General features: G+C 37.0%; 1 protein-coding gene across 2 annotated transcripts; it reads right to left on the bottom strand.

Moving 5' to 3' along the window:
* Positions 1-7367: 7367 nt before the first annotated feature.
* LOC121759141 (LRR receptor-like serine/threonine-protein kinase FEI 1) lies at positions 7368-15518 on the bottom strand. Of its 2 annotated transcripts, none has more exons than XM_042154645.1 (14): positions 15373-15518; positions 14579-14813; positions 14199-14334; positions 13839-13910; positions 13681-13752; positions 13015-13086; positions 12539-12610; positions 12384-12455; positions 12150-12244; positions 11333-11497; positions 10914-11246; positions 8851-9096; positions 8274-8407; positions 7368-7973 (listed from the first exon to the last, which is right to left on the bottom strand). In XM_042154645.1, the coding sequence occupies exons 2-14, from the start codon at positions 14670-14672 to the stop codon at positions 7755-7757; spliced, it is 1782 nt and encodes a 593-aa protein (XP_042010579.1). In that variant the 5' UTR covers positions 14673-14813; positions 15373-15518; the 3' UTR covers positions 7368-7754. The 2 variants fall into 2 exon arrangements, with proteins under 2 accessions (XP_042010579.1, XP_042010578.1); XM_042154644.1 differs by having other exon boundaries at positions 14579-14664; positions 15373-15501.

Genomic DNA, 15518 nt, shown 5'->3' with positions numbered 1-15518 from the left:
GTAGAAAAGGTTCTGAGAAAATGTTAGGCGACGATACGAAAAAGTATTTTCATTAATTTGGGATTTAATGTAGAAATGCAGGTATGTAGAGACGAAGACACTGTTGTCAACTTGCCGTGGCGTCAACGAAAATCAATTTAATTGTGTATGGCCTAGGTCAAATAGGAAAGAAGGTGTCAAATCTAAAATTAAATTAAATTTCTTTTACCATATGTTTCATGATTAAAACATTCTATTAGTACACATGGATACTTAATAGAATTACACAAGAGATCGGGGACCAAGTTGCAAATCTAGACAAGCTCAAAAAGAGCTCCAACGGCTAGTTTCAGTTAGAGAGGAACGGTTGAGAAGGAGCTGCAGTTGAAAGGGGTTGAGCTACGGATTGAGAGCTCATAACTAATTCAGTTCGTAGAGAAAGGAACACACTTTTCTGAGTGAGGAATCGAGAGTGCATCATCTCTGTTTTGGTGCCAAGTTCACGAGAGGGTGAGCGAAAGATTCTAGAGTGCATTTTCTATTTGAGTGTTTCGAGTTTGTAGTGTGCGTTTGTAATCTTGATTCAGTGGAATAAAGCTTCATCGTGATTCTCCCGTGGACGTAGGTTCATTTAAACCGAACCACGTAATTGTTGTGTCCTTGCATTCATTTCCAGTAGTTGTACACTTAGTGTTCGACAGATTGTTCAATAGAGTGTTCTTTGTGCGTCGATTGGTCGTGACGATTCTAACAAATTGGCGCCGTCTGTGGGAAACGAAGGAGATCGATCCAAGATGACGACTGCGAAGTTTGACATGGAAAAGTTCACGGGCAAGAACTATTTTGGGCTATGGCGGCTCAAGATGAAGGTCGTGATGATGCAACATGGTTTATGGGAGATTCTGAAAGAGGACAAGGTAGAAACCTATGAGAAGGGAGGCAAAGAAGAGGGCGCTTTTAAGTCAGAAGCCAAGAAACAAGAGCTTCAAGATAAGGCTTACAGTACTTTAATTCTCAGCCTAAGTGACAGAGTTTTGAGGGAGGTTTCCAAGGAGGAGACTGCAGCAGGTGTGTGGAGGAAACTTGAGTCTCTGTATATGACCAAGTCCCTCACGAATAGGCTGCTCTTGAAACAAAAATCGTTCACTTTCAAGATTTCAGAATCAAGAAGTATCGGGGAACAACTTGAAGAGTTTGCAAAGTGTGTGGATGATCTTGAGAATATTGATGAGGCAATCAAGGATGAGGATAAAGCCTTGATGCTCCTCAATTCACTGCCTAAGGCCTTTGAGCAATCCAAAGATGCCATACTCCTTGGCCGAGACTCCAAGGTGACTTATGAGGAGGTTCATTCAGCATTAAAAATGAAGGAGTTTCAGAAAACTGTTGAGAAATCCCATGATCCAGCTAATGAAAGTTTGAATGTGAGAGAATATGGAAAGAAATTTGGAAGAAAAAGTTCCAGAAGAAGCATAAAGGATGGAAGGAGAAACCAAATGAAGAGAAGGAGACAAGGTCATGTCACTACTGCAAGAAGCCTGAGCATTTGAAAAAGAATTGCTATGCTTGGAAGAAGAAGCAGGCTGAGGGTGAAACAGCACCAGACACTGCTGATATCACTCAAGAAATAGAATTAGCTCAAGCAATGAATGTGACAAAAGAAGAGACTCCGGACATTTGGGTGATGGACTCAGGTTGCAGCTTTCACATGACCTCAAGAAGAAGTTGGATCAATGATCTCCAAGACTGTAGTGGAACAGTCTTATTGGGGAATAATCAAGTCTGCAATGTCAAGGAAATTGGAAATGTCAGAATGATATTGGAGGATGGTTCACAGATGGTGCTCTCAGAGGTGAGATACATTCCATCAATCAAGAGGAACCTCATTTCTCTGGGAATGTTGGAGACAAAGGGCTTCACATCTATTTTAGCTGCAGGATTTTTGAGGGTTATGAAAGGTAAAGAGACCATGACGACTGCTGAAAGAGTCAACAATCTTTACTATCTCAGAGCTAGAACTGTTGATGCATCACAAGTCAATACAGTGCAAAAATTGAGTGTTGTTAATTGGCATCACAGATTAGGACATCTGGGTAAGGCAGGATTGAAAGAGCTTGCCAATAGAAAACTGATAATCTTTGAAGGGAATCTAGAAGCTGAGGGTGTGAAATCTTGTGAAGAATGTATTCTAGGAAGGGGCAAGAAGTTGCCCTATGGGACTGGGAAACACACATCAGCAAGGCCTCTAGAGTATGCACATTCTGATATTTGGGGACCATCACCAGTGCAAATTCTGGGTGGAGGCAGGTACTTTCTCTCAATCATAGATGATTTCAGTAGAAAGATATGGTTATACGTGATGAGGGAAAAATCAGAGGCCTTTACAAATTTTCAAGAATGGTTCATAGAGGTAGAGCATGAGAAAAGCTGTGTTTTGAAATGCCTCCGGACTGATAATGGATTGGAGTTTCTCTCAGCTGATTTTGATGCATACTGTAAGAATAAAGGAATTAAGAGGCACAGAACCGTGCCACACAACCCCCAACAGAATGGAGTAGCATAAAGGGCCAACAGAACCATTCTTGAAAGGCTCAGATGTATGTTGATTTCATCAGGTATGCCTAAACGTTTTTGGGCTGAGGCTGCTTCAACTGCTGTGATTTTGATAAATAAATGTCCATCTTCTTCCATTGATAATGAAACACCTGATATGAGATGGTATGGATATGCTGGTGATTACACTAGATTGAGAAGTTTTGGTTGTAGAGCTTTTGCACATGCTAAGAAAACCAAGCTGGATCCTAGGGCTCTCAAATGTGTGATGTTGGGTTATCAAAAGGGGGTGAAGGGATATAGACTCTGGTGGACAGAGAAAGGTATGGAAAATGTTGTGATTAGCAGAGATGTTTTCAAAGAGGATGAAATGCCATTTTTGAGACAGAAGTTAGAGGACACTCAGTTTGAGGTGGAGCAGGGTGAAAATGAAGAAACAGAGGATGCTCAAGATGAGGTATTCACTGATAATACACCAGGGTCTTCTCATGGTGAAGAGAGCAGTGAGAAGCAGAGGACTTCTCATGGTGAAAAGAGCAGTGAGAATTAGAAAAGTCATAGTATAGTAAGAGATAAACCGATAAGAAATACTCCCTCCGTCCCGGACTACTCGCACATTTCCTTTTCGACACAGAGATTAAGGAATGAGTGTATAGCAAAGTCAACAATTGCGGGTGTAGGTGATAATTTTTACTAAAAATGGAAAGAGTGCAAATAACTTGGGACGCCCAGAAAGGAAATAAGTGCAAGTAGTCCGGGACGGAGGGAGTATTAAACTTCCATCCAAATACAGTGACTATGATATGTTGTATTATGCACTCACAGTAGCTGAGGAAATTGAATATCATGAGCCCTCAACTTATAAGGAAGTGGTGAGGAGTCACAAAAATGATAGATGGCTAAGGGCTATGCAAGAAGAAATAGATTCACTATACAAGAATCATACTTGGATTCTGGTTCTGAGATCAAAGCACCAAAAGCCCATAGGTTGTAAATGGGTATTCAAGAAGAAGATTGAGGCATTCAGAAATAATGAAGTGAGGTTCAAGGCAAGGCTTGTGGCAAAGGGTTTCACACAGAAAGAAGGGATTGATTATAATGAGATTCTTTCCCCGGTTGTGAAGCATTGTTCTATAAGGATCTTGTTGGCAATTATAGCTCGAAGGGATTGGGAGTTACAATAAATGGATGTAAAAACCGCATTCTTGAATGGAGACTTAGAAGAGAAAATATTGATGGAGTAGCCTGAGGATTTTGTTAAAGAGGGAGATGTAGATAAGGTCTGCCTATTGAAACGAAGTCTATATGGATTGAAGAAAAGTTCCAGACAATGGTACATCAGATTTGATGAGTTTATACAGAGAATAGGCTTTGAAAAATCATGCTATGATAAATGTATTTTCGTCAAGAAGAAGAAAGGAATTGTTGTTGGTTATCTACTCCTCTATGTAGATGATATGCTTATTGCAGCAGCAACATTGACAGAGGTGCAAGAGATTAAGAAGGAACTGGAATCTGAGTTTGATATGAAGGATTTGGGGAATGCAAAATGGATATTAGGCATGGATATTATTAGGAGTAGAAAGGAGAAAAGGTTATGGCTCACACAAAAGAAGTACATAAACAAACTCTTGAAGAGATTCCAGATGGACAATTCAAGCTATCTGTTTCACAAAGCCCCAAGACTGATAAGCAGAGGGAAGAAATGATGAAAATGCCCTATGCTAGCATAGTAGGCAGCATTATGTACACAATGGTTTACTCAAAGCCAGATATTAGTCATACAATCAGTGTCACTAGCAGGTTTATGGAAGATCCGGGGTTAGAGCACTGGCATGGTTTGAAGTGGATACTGAAGTATCTCAGAGGATCAGCTAATTATGGTATATTGTTTGATGGTAATCAGATGGTCAATGGAGAAGCTTTGGTGGGATATTGTGATTCAGACTTTGCTGTAAGTTAAGATACAAGAAAGTCTCAATCAGGATACATTTTCTGCCTCTATGGTTCTGCAGTGAGCTGGAAGTCCAATTTACAGTCAGTTGTGGCATTATCTACTACCGAAGCCGAGTACATAGCCATGACAGAGGCTGTGAAAGAGAGTTTTTGGTTAAAGGGGATATTGTCTGACTTCGGAGTAAATCAAGAGACAGTGACAGTAAGGTGTGACAGCAGCAGCGCAATATGCTTGTCTAAGCATCAAACCTTCCATGAAAGATCTAAACATGTGGATGTGAAGTTGCACTTTATCAGGGATGAAGTAAGCAAGGGGAAGGTGAGAATTGAGAAAATATCTACCGAGGAAAATGATGCAGACATGTTAACTAAGACCATTCCTAGTTCCAAACTTAAACATTGTTTGGAGCTGGTGAATCTGGTCCAGTACTGAGGTTGCAGGAAAAGTGGAGAAGATGATCTGATGTTTATTCCATTAAGATCCAAGGTGGAGATTTATTAGTACATGTGGATAATTAATATAATTACACAAGAGATCAGGGAACAAGTTGCAAATCTACACAAGCTCAAAAGGAGCTCCAACGGCTAGTTTCAGTTAGAGAGGAACGGTTGAGAAGGAGCTGCAGTTGAAAGGGGTTGAGCTACGGATTGAGAGCTCATAACTAATTCAGTTCATGGAGAAAGGAATACACTTTTCTGAGTGAGGAATCGAGAGTGCATCATCTCTGTTTTGGTGCCGAGTTCACGAGAGGGTGAGCAAAAGATTCTAGAGTGCATTTTCTCTTTTGAGTGTTCCGAGTTTGTAGTGTGCTTTTGTAATCTTGATTCAGTGGAATAAAGCTTCATCGTGATTCTCCCATGGACGTAGGTTCATTTGAACCGAACCACGTAATTGTCGTGTCCTTGCATTCATTTCCAGTAGCTTGCACACTTAGTATTCGACAGATTGTTCAATAGAGTGTTCTTTGTGTGTCGATTGGTCGCGGCGATTCTAACACATTTTTATTTTTATTAAGTTATGCAAAACAATCTTGCTGATTGTTCTATTTCACCAACTAGGGATGTCAATCGGGTCGGCCGGTCGGGTTTCAGGCCAACCCTAGTCGGGTTGCGGGTCAATCGGGTGCGGGCTAATCGGTTTGTGATTTCTTTCGGGTTATAAAAGTTCAACCCTAACCTTAAAAGCTCGGGTTTCGGGCTAGCCCAGCGAGTTAATCGGGTTGCTACTGATAAGATTACCGTGCGGTCAATCCAATAAATAATTATGAAATTAGTTATATTCATAAAATGTAAAATATTTAATTATGATAAATTTGAGATATATGCTTAAACTCAATCATAAACATGATCAAAAACTATATTTGAGATATTTCGTGAAATTTTAATGCATGTTTTAGAAATTTAAATATTTTTTTAGTAAATTGAATTTTTTAAATTATTTATCAATTTTATATTAATAAAAATTCAATATATAATTTGTATATTTAATATAAAACTGAAAGTTATTATTTTAGTTATCTATATTATAAAATTAATCAATGAAGTGTCGAATTATGAGTAAAAAAATAGAATAATAGAAATTTTATTGGGTTTTCGGGCCAGTCCATCGGATTTTCGAGTCTGGCCCTAACGGGTTGCGGGTTAATCGGGTGCGAGCTAATCGAGTTTTAATTTTATCGGGCTAGAAATTTCCAACCCTAACCCTATAAATTTGGCATGCTATTCGAGCCAGCCCACGGGTTTCGGGCTACACTGACATCTCTACCACCAACACATTCCAATATAACGACATCTACGATTTGATTTGTTCGAAAACTGACTTTTGGGAAATTTGACTATAACGTAAAAATTCATGACTTTTTCTGTTTACTTATTAAATTCATAAAAAATAATACTTCCTCCGTCCTACTATAAGAGTTAGTACATTTTATCATTTCGGTTCGTCCCTCAATAAAGTCACATTTCACGTTTATCATAAATAATAAGAAGGTCTCACTTTTCACTAACTCACTTCACTCACATTCCATAATAAAACCAATATTAAAAAGTGGAACTCATATTCCACTAACTTTTCTAACTCACTATTCATTACATTTCTTAAAACTCGTGGTCACACTAAATGTTACTTCTATTTTGGGACAGTGCTCACACTACATGTAACTTCTATTGTGGGACAGAGGGAGTATCAAAATTCTCCCAAATTCTGTTATATAGATACTAATACTCCTTCCGTCCCATAAAAATATGAGCATTTAAAATGGTAAATGAATTAATGTACAATTAGTAAAGTAAGAGAGAGTAGGAGAAGAGTAGTTAAAGTAGTATTGGTAGATAGTGAGACTCACATTATTATTAGTGTTTAATGAATTGTAATGGTTTATCATAGTTGTATAAGTACTAAATAAATTGTAATATATGGATAATAAATTGGAGACAACTTTCCATAAATGGAAATGTCCATATTTTTATCCATTTAATAAATTGGAGACAACTTTCCATAAATGGAAATGTCCATATTTTTATCGAACGGATGAAAATGAGAAATGCACATATATTTTTATGGGAATGAGGCTAATTAGTTTTGCAAATCCATCATCACAAATTATTGCAGTTTACTAAATCATGCCTTCTTAGTTTCTTAGCACAACTCAATGTCTGCATTTCTTTACTCTCTCGTGTGTTTCTCCACTGTGTTCTGTTTTTCCTTTTCAATTTTATTTTTCGTGGCTCGTGACGTTGGATTAAAACGAAAACGTCGAGCTTTCTTATAAGTATTGGTCTCTCTCGGACAAACTTCTGTGTCTTCTTATTGAAATAAAACCATGCCATGTAGTGTACTCATCTGTCACATTACATAACCAAAAACCCTCAACACTAGATACTCATACATACTCCATAAATTATAAAATATTACACATGAAACCACAATCAACAATAAAGATCCTTCAATTTGTAGACACTGTAGATTTAAGTTAAACCATTTCATATACAATTGAGTCTGAGGATTACAACGAAAAGAAGACACCGGCAACCGGGATATAGCTGCCGGTCAGAGCTAACTATCAACACCAAAAGCAGAAGAATCGGCGGAGGCACGACTTGGAAAGCGGAAATGGGAGACCAGTCACTCAAGTCATATTCGATCACAAAAGGAATGAATAAACATATGGTTTCTATCTTCACGTTGCTTCCGATCTTTGCTGCAAGGTGGTGGTGCAGTTGATGCAGTTGGTCAACCTCTCTTGGTTCCACATGGATGAATAGCCTCAGTCGGAGCTTGAGTCATAGAAATCACTAGGGCACGGAGTCATGATTTCAGATTCAAGAATTTGAACTACCTGCTGCATTGTGGGACGATCCTCGGGGCATGAAGAAACACATTGGGCAGCGACTGCAAGTAGGGCATCAAAGGTTTCGGCCTGCACTCTTTCACACTGTAGATCGACTATTTCTCGTTGTCTGTCCTCGGAAGCCAGGAATTTTAACTGTAACAAATAGATTTCACACTTATTGGTAATCCTTTACACGATAATTAGCAACAGATTTCCACAGAAATTTAAGAACCTTCACTAAAATAGACTGATTTATAAGGAAGGGGTAGCGAAAAACTCCAACAGCATATCAAATTTTACAAGAGCGCTAATGTCAGTTGCTCTAGAAAACCTAATGGATCGTAACCACAAATTTGTAGTACAAAATATAAAAACTTAGCAAGGACATAAAGGCTGACTATTAAAAAATAAAAACTACTCCATATCTCATAGTACTGGAAGGAGTAGACATACCCATCCAACAATGTTAAGGCCCTTTTCGATGAAAGATGCATCTGTAGGCCGCTTTCCGCTCACAATTTCGAGCAAGAGAACACCAAAACTATAAACATCAGACTTTTGAGTAGCTCTACCGCTCTGCATGTACTCTGGCCAATAATATATTGACGAAGAAGTCAGAATCAGAAGATTAATTTATCTCATCAGTGAAGATGAATGAGAAAGAAATTCTTGTAGAAGTAGGAAACATTGGCAAAGTATAATTAACTGGAAAAGCGAGTTCAGAAAAGATAAAGTACATCTTATCATGCTTGCCTATGATATTACAACAAAGATTAGTATAGTAGAGCTTGATTAAACATCCATACCACATTCAGAGAATGGAAATTCCAATTTTGTCCAAAGTAACCAGATGATTCAAAACTAAAAGATTCAACAGACATGAAGATAAAGAAAATGGCATCACAAACCACAAAGCATAAGTGACATCTTCAGCTCAAGATTTGAAAATCATTCTCAGAGTTTTTGCATGTTACCTTCACTGAAAAATGTTAAAAGAAAGCTAAAATCTTGTAAAATATGACACACCCACCTGGAGCCAGATAACCAAATGTCCCAGCAACAATGGTTGTGATGTGGGATTCCTCGTCCTTCAATAGTTTAGCCAATCCGAAGTCAGAAACTCTAGCATCAAAATTCCCATCAAGCAAAATGTTGCTTGACTTTATGTCTCGGTGAATTATTCTAGGTGAACAATCATGATGCAGGTAGGCTAGGCCCTTTGCAGCTCCCATAATAATATTTAATCGCGTCTCCCAATCAAGTTGCTCCGCTCTCTCTGCAAAAAAAGATAAAAGAAATAATAAATAAATAAAATAAAATAAAAAGAAGACAAAAGCTACCGAATGAGGGAGGCAATGGATTTAAACTTTACAGTAACAAACAAGTACAATTCACATCAACTACATGAAAAAAAAAACCTCAAAAGAGACCTATGATAACGGAACTCAATTTGAAGGATTATACTGTCTACAATTGAGTGTGATGAAGCTTAAGCAACAGACTCGAAAACCACAGAGAAGTTGAAATTCTAACAAATTTTATTCCCAAATGTGTTTGATACATATTAGTCAGTTAGAAAAAATTAACTTGCTTCAATATGTAGTATAATGCAATTTTTTTAGTGAAGTCAGTTCAGGAATTTCAAGATTCAGAAACTCAAGTATGAAAAAGAAAAAAAGAAAAAGAGACCAATGATAATGTAACTCACTTTGAAGGGTTAATACCAGTGTTGTTAGGGTCGCGGGGCGCATCGGGTCGATAAGGTGAAAATTCGGGTCGCGGGTCGACGAGTCGACGGGGTCGAGAGACCCACAAAGCTAGGTTAATTTTTTTGCCTTTTAATATTAAATAAAATAAATATATTGCTCTAATGTTTATAATATATCAAATAATATAAATGTAGATGCAATTCATGTGAATATAGATAAAATGGAAAATAGAAATGATCAAAATATCAAAACAATTCATAAGTCATAACACAATAAATAATTGAAACAATTGTCTTAAATTAATATCTTTTAGAGACTTTAGATAACAACAATAATAATAATAATAATAATAATAATAATAATAATAATAATAATAATAATAATAATAAATAATGAAAATCAATAAATCTCCACTCATATTCAAAAAATCATAAATTACAAATTAAAACCTAAATTTATAACTATTTAGATGCAAAATTAATAAATTTAATTATAATTCTCAAATTAATATAGTAATTTATAAAATGCAATTTTAAATTAAACAAATAGATAAAGCGCATCTGCAATTCTCTAAGAAATTAGTTATATAGTTAAATAAAAATGAACATATATTTAATTTAATTAGAACATCACAATATATTTAATTAGATTTGAATGTAATTTTGATTGGTAATTAAAGGTATTTTTTTATTTAAATAGGAACTAATCATATTTAAAGAATAGAGAATCTTGACAACCAATATTAATACTAATATTAAAAAATGAAGGTGGAAGAAAATGATTATTAACTTTTATAGGTCCTAGAAGCCCTAGCTATAGCTTCTGCCTACTTTACTTTTAAAATTTCTTGTCTCGGTAAACCCCCCGTCTTCTCTCTTCATTCCCATCCCTTCTTCTCTCTTCATTCTCACAGAGTCACAGACCCATTTCTGAGCAGCCATGGCCGAGGATCTTCTTCTTCCAGTCGCTCGCCCCAGCCGCTCGACCCAGCCGCTCGCCCAGCAGCTCGACCCAGCCGCCTCAGCCGCCCCGACGGCGACCCCTGAATCTCGACCCACCCACCCACAATGGGGCGACGTCGGTCTCGACCCTTGCGACCCGCGACCCAAGCGCTCTCGGGGCGCGATTTTAACAACACTGGTTAATACTGTCTACAATTTAGTGTGATGAAGCATAAGCAACAGACCGGAAAACCAGAGAAGTTGAAATTCTAACAAATTTTACTCCAAGATGTGTTTCATAAAAATTAGTCAGTTAAAAAAAATTAACTTGCTTCAAGAAATGTACCAGTATATAATGCAATTGTTTTAGTGAAGCCAGTTCAGGAATTTCAAGATTCAGAAACTCAAGTATGAAAAAGAAAAAGAAAAAGAAGAGTCCTGACCCTGTAGAGCTTCATCAAGGCTGCCTCCTGATAAAAAATCATATATTAACAATTGTGATGTTGGGGAGTTGCAGTATCCTCGTAGGTTCACAAGGTATCTGTGTTTGATGCTTCCAAGAATTTCAAGCTCTCTCTCGAAAAAGCGATTAAAGCCTCCATTCACCTTTGAAATCCTTTTTAAGGCAAACACATTGCCGTCATCCATTGTGAGCTTGTAAACAGTACCAAATCCGCCCGCACCAATCACATGCTCTTCATTTAAAGTCTCCAATTTTTTGATGATATCCTTTGAAGAATAGGGCAGGTCTCCATGAAATATGACAACTGAGGTTCCTGAAGGAAAACATAAGCATGGAGTACGGAGAATTATCAGATACAAGTTGCATATCATTTTTCTATGCAGGGATACTTGTGCGCACCTTCACCAACATCCACAGCAAGGCCTTTTCGGTCGTTTTTACCAAGCTTCTTATATAGGAAACAACCCCAGAAGCACATGAGGGCTACCAGAAGCAAGGCACCCACGGTGGCCAGTGCACTGATAAGAAGCCTCCCCGAATATTTCTTCTTGGATTGGAATGGAGCTAAAAGTATCATAAAAGAGCAAGGTCATGCAATTCTTCCAAAAAAAAAAAGACAAGATTGGAAAATAAAATAAAAGTAGTAAAACACATTATCGTAATCAAGTAAATTACAAGGCATTCAGTGTCGCATTTATCTTTCAAAAATTCCAAGAAATGAAACAAATGTCCTACTGCACAGTGCAGACTTGATAAGTTTTTAAAATATATAAAGTTGTAAACATATGGGATTTATGCTGTGGATCAGAATGACCTTCATTGTCCTGAATGCCACATCAATTCCCCAAATTATGCCTCTCAATACAAACATTAGAAGCCAATGAATTATACACATGCTACAAACATAAACTAGTGAAAAAAGGTCCAGATATTACATTCCTAAATCAAGGAATGAAAACAAAAAAATCAAATGCCAGCTAAAAGAACATGTGATTTGACTTCATCACCTGCAATTCTAACGAGTGACACTTATATGATAAAATCAACTATGTTCTGCTTATCTGTACTTCTACTATTAGAACCATATGGCTTAGAGCTAATGAATACCTGTTCAATGCCTACAAATAGGACTTTTTACCTTGCACCAGAAAAGATACCAATACAAAATAATTACTGGCTATAAATATTCCTCCATCATAACATTGTACATTTGTACCTGAATATGCAGGCCGTGAAGACGAGGAAGAACCACTAGCATTACTCTTGCATACTTGGATTTGCTTGCCACACAACCCCCGGTTTCCTACGAAGCTGCACAGAGAAACTTAAATCAGAAATGCAATGTAAAAATAAAAGCACCCATGCAAAGGAAATTCATCTTACTACGATCAGATTAAGAAGAAAAATAATAATGGAGGCAATGTAACTACAAACAAAATTAACCACTTACGAATTATTCTGGAAGTTTGCAAGAATACCCTCAGAAGGTATAGGCCCCACCAGAAAATTTGTTGAAACATTGCTTCAAACATCATAGGGATAACATATTAGGCTAAAGAAAATAGTATAAGAATAACATTACTTGAAAAATCAGTGTCCACTCACAAACTTGAAAGCTTGTTCAAATTTCCAAGTGAAGCAGGAATTGTTCCACTAAGAGAATTGCTCGAAACATCCCTAGAGAACACAACATTTTAATAAATTATCAACTTTCAGAAAGGAGGAAGCTTTCACCCAATGAATGAAGTTGTTTAAGCAATACAATGTCTAAAATATATACCAAAATGTTCAGATCCTGCTCATATTAATGAAAAGAGATTGTTTCTCATAATAGAGTACTGGGAAAATGATTCATCAAAAGCTCATGAGTGGATCATGGGTTCTAGAATTCTGTTTCTGGGAGAGCTCATTGTCAAAGAGTTTAAAAACATTTAAATGTGAAATAAGACTAGGACACAACGAGAAAGTTTTTTGAGAACGTCAAGTACCATTAAACAAACGTATATTCTTATGCACTCCATTAAAAGAGGAAAGATTGAACATAAAATTTTTTTGATATTTCAGTCTTTAAAGTTACTTACAAATTTTCAAGCTGAGACAGGTTCCCAAGCTCGCTTGGAATTGGTCCACTAAAGTAGTTACCTTGTAAATACCTGTGCAAATAGTAAATGGAGATTACCACTCTACATCTGTAATCCCCAAAAGATTAGCAGATGGAAATAAAAAAAAAGATAATGATGCAAGTGAAAAAATGCAGCGATCTCTACATCATTATTCTGATAATCAAAGATCAGTACACAATGTAAGACAAATATGCTGAGCTAAACCCAGCATTACCTGGTTGAACCACCCTAAATTCTTTCAACTACTCAAGGAGTACTTTTATGTTCTAACTTCAAAGAAATTGTAGAAGAAACTACTTGAGGAAGACCTTCTTAATCAGGACACAAGTGCTTAACGTCTGCACATATTTAGAAGTTTATCATACTTATTTCACTTTCTCTCTTTCTACAAATGAACCGTGGAACAGTCAGTAGTTGTAGCATTAACGAGAGTTTCTACACTTATGGGGCATATAGGCATATTGAAGCTTTCGCTCACTTCACACCAAATACAGGACATATGAACTCTTTAGACTTCAGCATGGTCATCAACATAATATAAACAATGAGGACAGGCCAAATTTTATATATTTAAAATCACATCAATCTTGAGAATGGAGTAGATAATAGGATCAGTAAATTTACATGGACTGCAGCTGTGTACAGTTCCCAAGTTCTGGAGGGATTGCCCCATAAAAATTGTTGTCATGAAGAGCTCTAGAAACAAGTGTTCATGTCATCAATAAAAACAGGCGGAGTCAAGAGGAAAAAAATAATAGCAAAAGATGAAAAAGGATACATACAGAAGTTGCAGGTTTTCTAATTTTCCAATGTCAGCGGATATAGGTCCACTCAATTTGTGGTTCGAAAGGATCCTGCATTGTATAAGAAGTCAATCACATTATGTGTTAGCTATATGCATTATGCACAACATTCTACTTTAAATAAAATCAACATGCAGTTTCTTATAATCTTTTAAGCAACTAGATCGGAAAGGTCATTCAAATAAGAACAGTACAAATTTTCAGAAAGACACAAAAGATGGGATAATGGTAAAGAGAAATGAAGTACAAGTCCTCATAAATTGCTGTTCTAAAAGGACAAGATGAGAATTTGTGTTTCTTTATGTAGATGATTAATATCTTAAGTATCAAGGAATTTACAATGCTGTTACTCTCTTTGACTTCAAGTCACATCTTACTCCCCTCCACCTGCATGGGTCTTCATCCTCTGGTCTCCACTGCTGCAGAATACCATCTGGACTAATTACCGCTGTCCTAAAACTGACAAGAGCCTGACCTACAAACCAACGTGATATGTCAGTTCCAAACATACGTCAACAAAAAAAATCTCTGTGATACAACATAGAAATGCTAACTGCTGAAACGTACACGATTTTTACAGGGGTAAGTAATGTACTATTCATCAATGTGTTTGAGTTTATGTGATTAAAGTACTTAGTCAGACGAAACTCAGCTGATCTCATCTCTCACTCTACTAAGTTAACCAAAAAATATGTTGAACTATTGATTAACCAGCATACCATCGAGGCTGAGAGCTTCGAGCTGTTTTGCCAGATTGTAAAGCAATAGAATCCACGAAAGCAACTGCCAATAATTCATAGGGAAGCTGCCCATTGTGGTGTTGATCACGCATGATAAGACAAGCTCAAATCATCAGAGGAGCAGAGCTGTAATATAACTCTACAGGAAATCTGGTGGTTGCTAAGTTGATTATTCAAGAGCAACCAGTTTTAGAGGTCGGAGAAAAAGAAACTCCTGAAAATAAAATTAGCATACATAGTTGATTGGATACACAATAAGAAAGAGCAAAGTCAAGAAAACCGAACATCACGCATAAAGCTAGGTGTTTGTGATTGTGAATTTGGGCAATAATGCAGAATGCAGAAGCTCGTGAATTATGACAAGACACACCCAATTTTCATATGATGCAAGCACATTAGCACAATACTACCAATTTAAAATTTATTGAGAAAAATCTGTTTTACAACTTAAACTGCAATAGTTTTTGTGTTTTGCCACACACGCTCATATTTTGGATAACACTTTGGACCTTTATGACGCAGACCCACTGACGCCAAAAATTGCACTGTGCAAGTTCAACCAAATCCTTTTTTCCAACCAACGGAATTAGCGCTAGATAGTGACAAATAAGATACAGAATACACATTCAGATGATAAAATATTAGATAAAAACCTAAAACGGCAGTAGAAGATGCAGAATTGATTCAGCGCAGAGAAAAATTAGGAGTTGATGGAAATTGAGGAAGGAGCTTTGCAGGTGTTCAATAGCACGAAGAAGATAATCGGGGCTCACCGTCCAGTTTCTCTCTCTAAAACCATACATGCATCTGTGTCTGTATACATACAGCGTGCATGTATGTATCGGTACGAACGGCAAGAGTGAAGTGTTGCTAGATTTGAGTGAGAGAAGATAGAGAGAGATTTCTGAGAATTAAAAGG

This window comes from Salvia splendens, chromosome 12, assembly GCF_004379255.2.
Source record: "Salvia splendens isolate huo1 chromosome 12, SspV2, whole genome shotgun sequence".
Classification (NCBI taxonomy): domain Eukaryota; kingdom Viridiplantae; phylum Streptophyta; class Magnoliopsida; order Lamiales; family Lamiaceae; genus Salvia; species Salvia splendens.
Note: the sequence above shows the minus strand (reverse complement) of the source record. Positions and strands in the feature narration are given on the sequence as shown.

Bases quoted from the DNA above. Each gene is read 5' to 3' on its own strand.
- LOC121759141 (XM_042154644.1), bottom strand. From the start codon at position 15,422: ATGTATACAGACACAGATGCATGTATGGTTTTAGAGAGAGAAACTGGA. The intron at 13,911-14,198 runs GTAAATTCCTTG...TATACAATGCAG, and splicing joins TCAAAGAGAGTAACAGCATT to GATCCTTTCGAACCACAAAT. The intron at 8,408-8,850 runs GTGGGTGTGTCA...ATTATTGGCCAG, and splicing joins ATTTGGTTATCTGGCTCCAG to AGTACATGCAGAGCGGTAGA.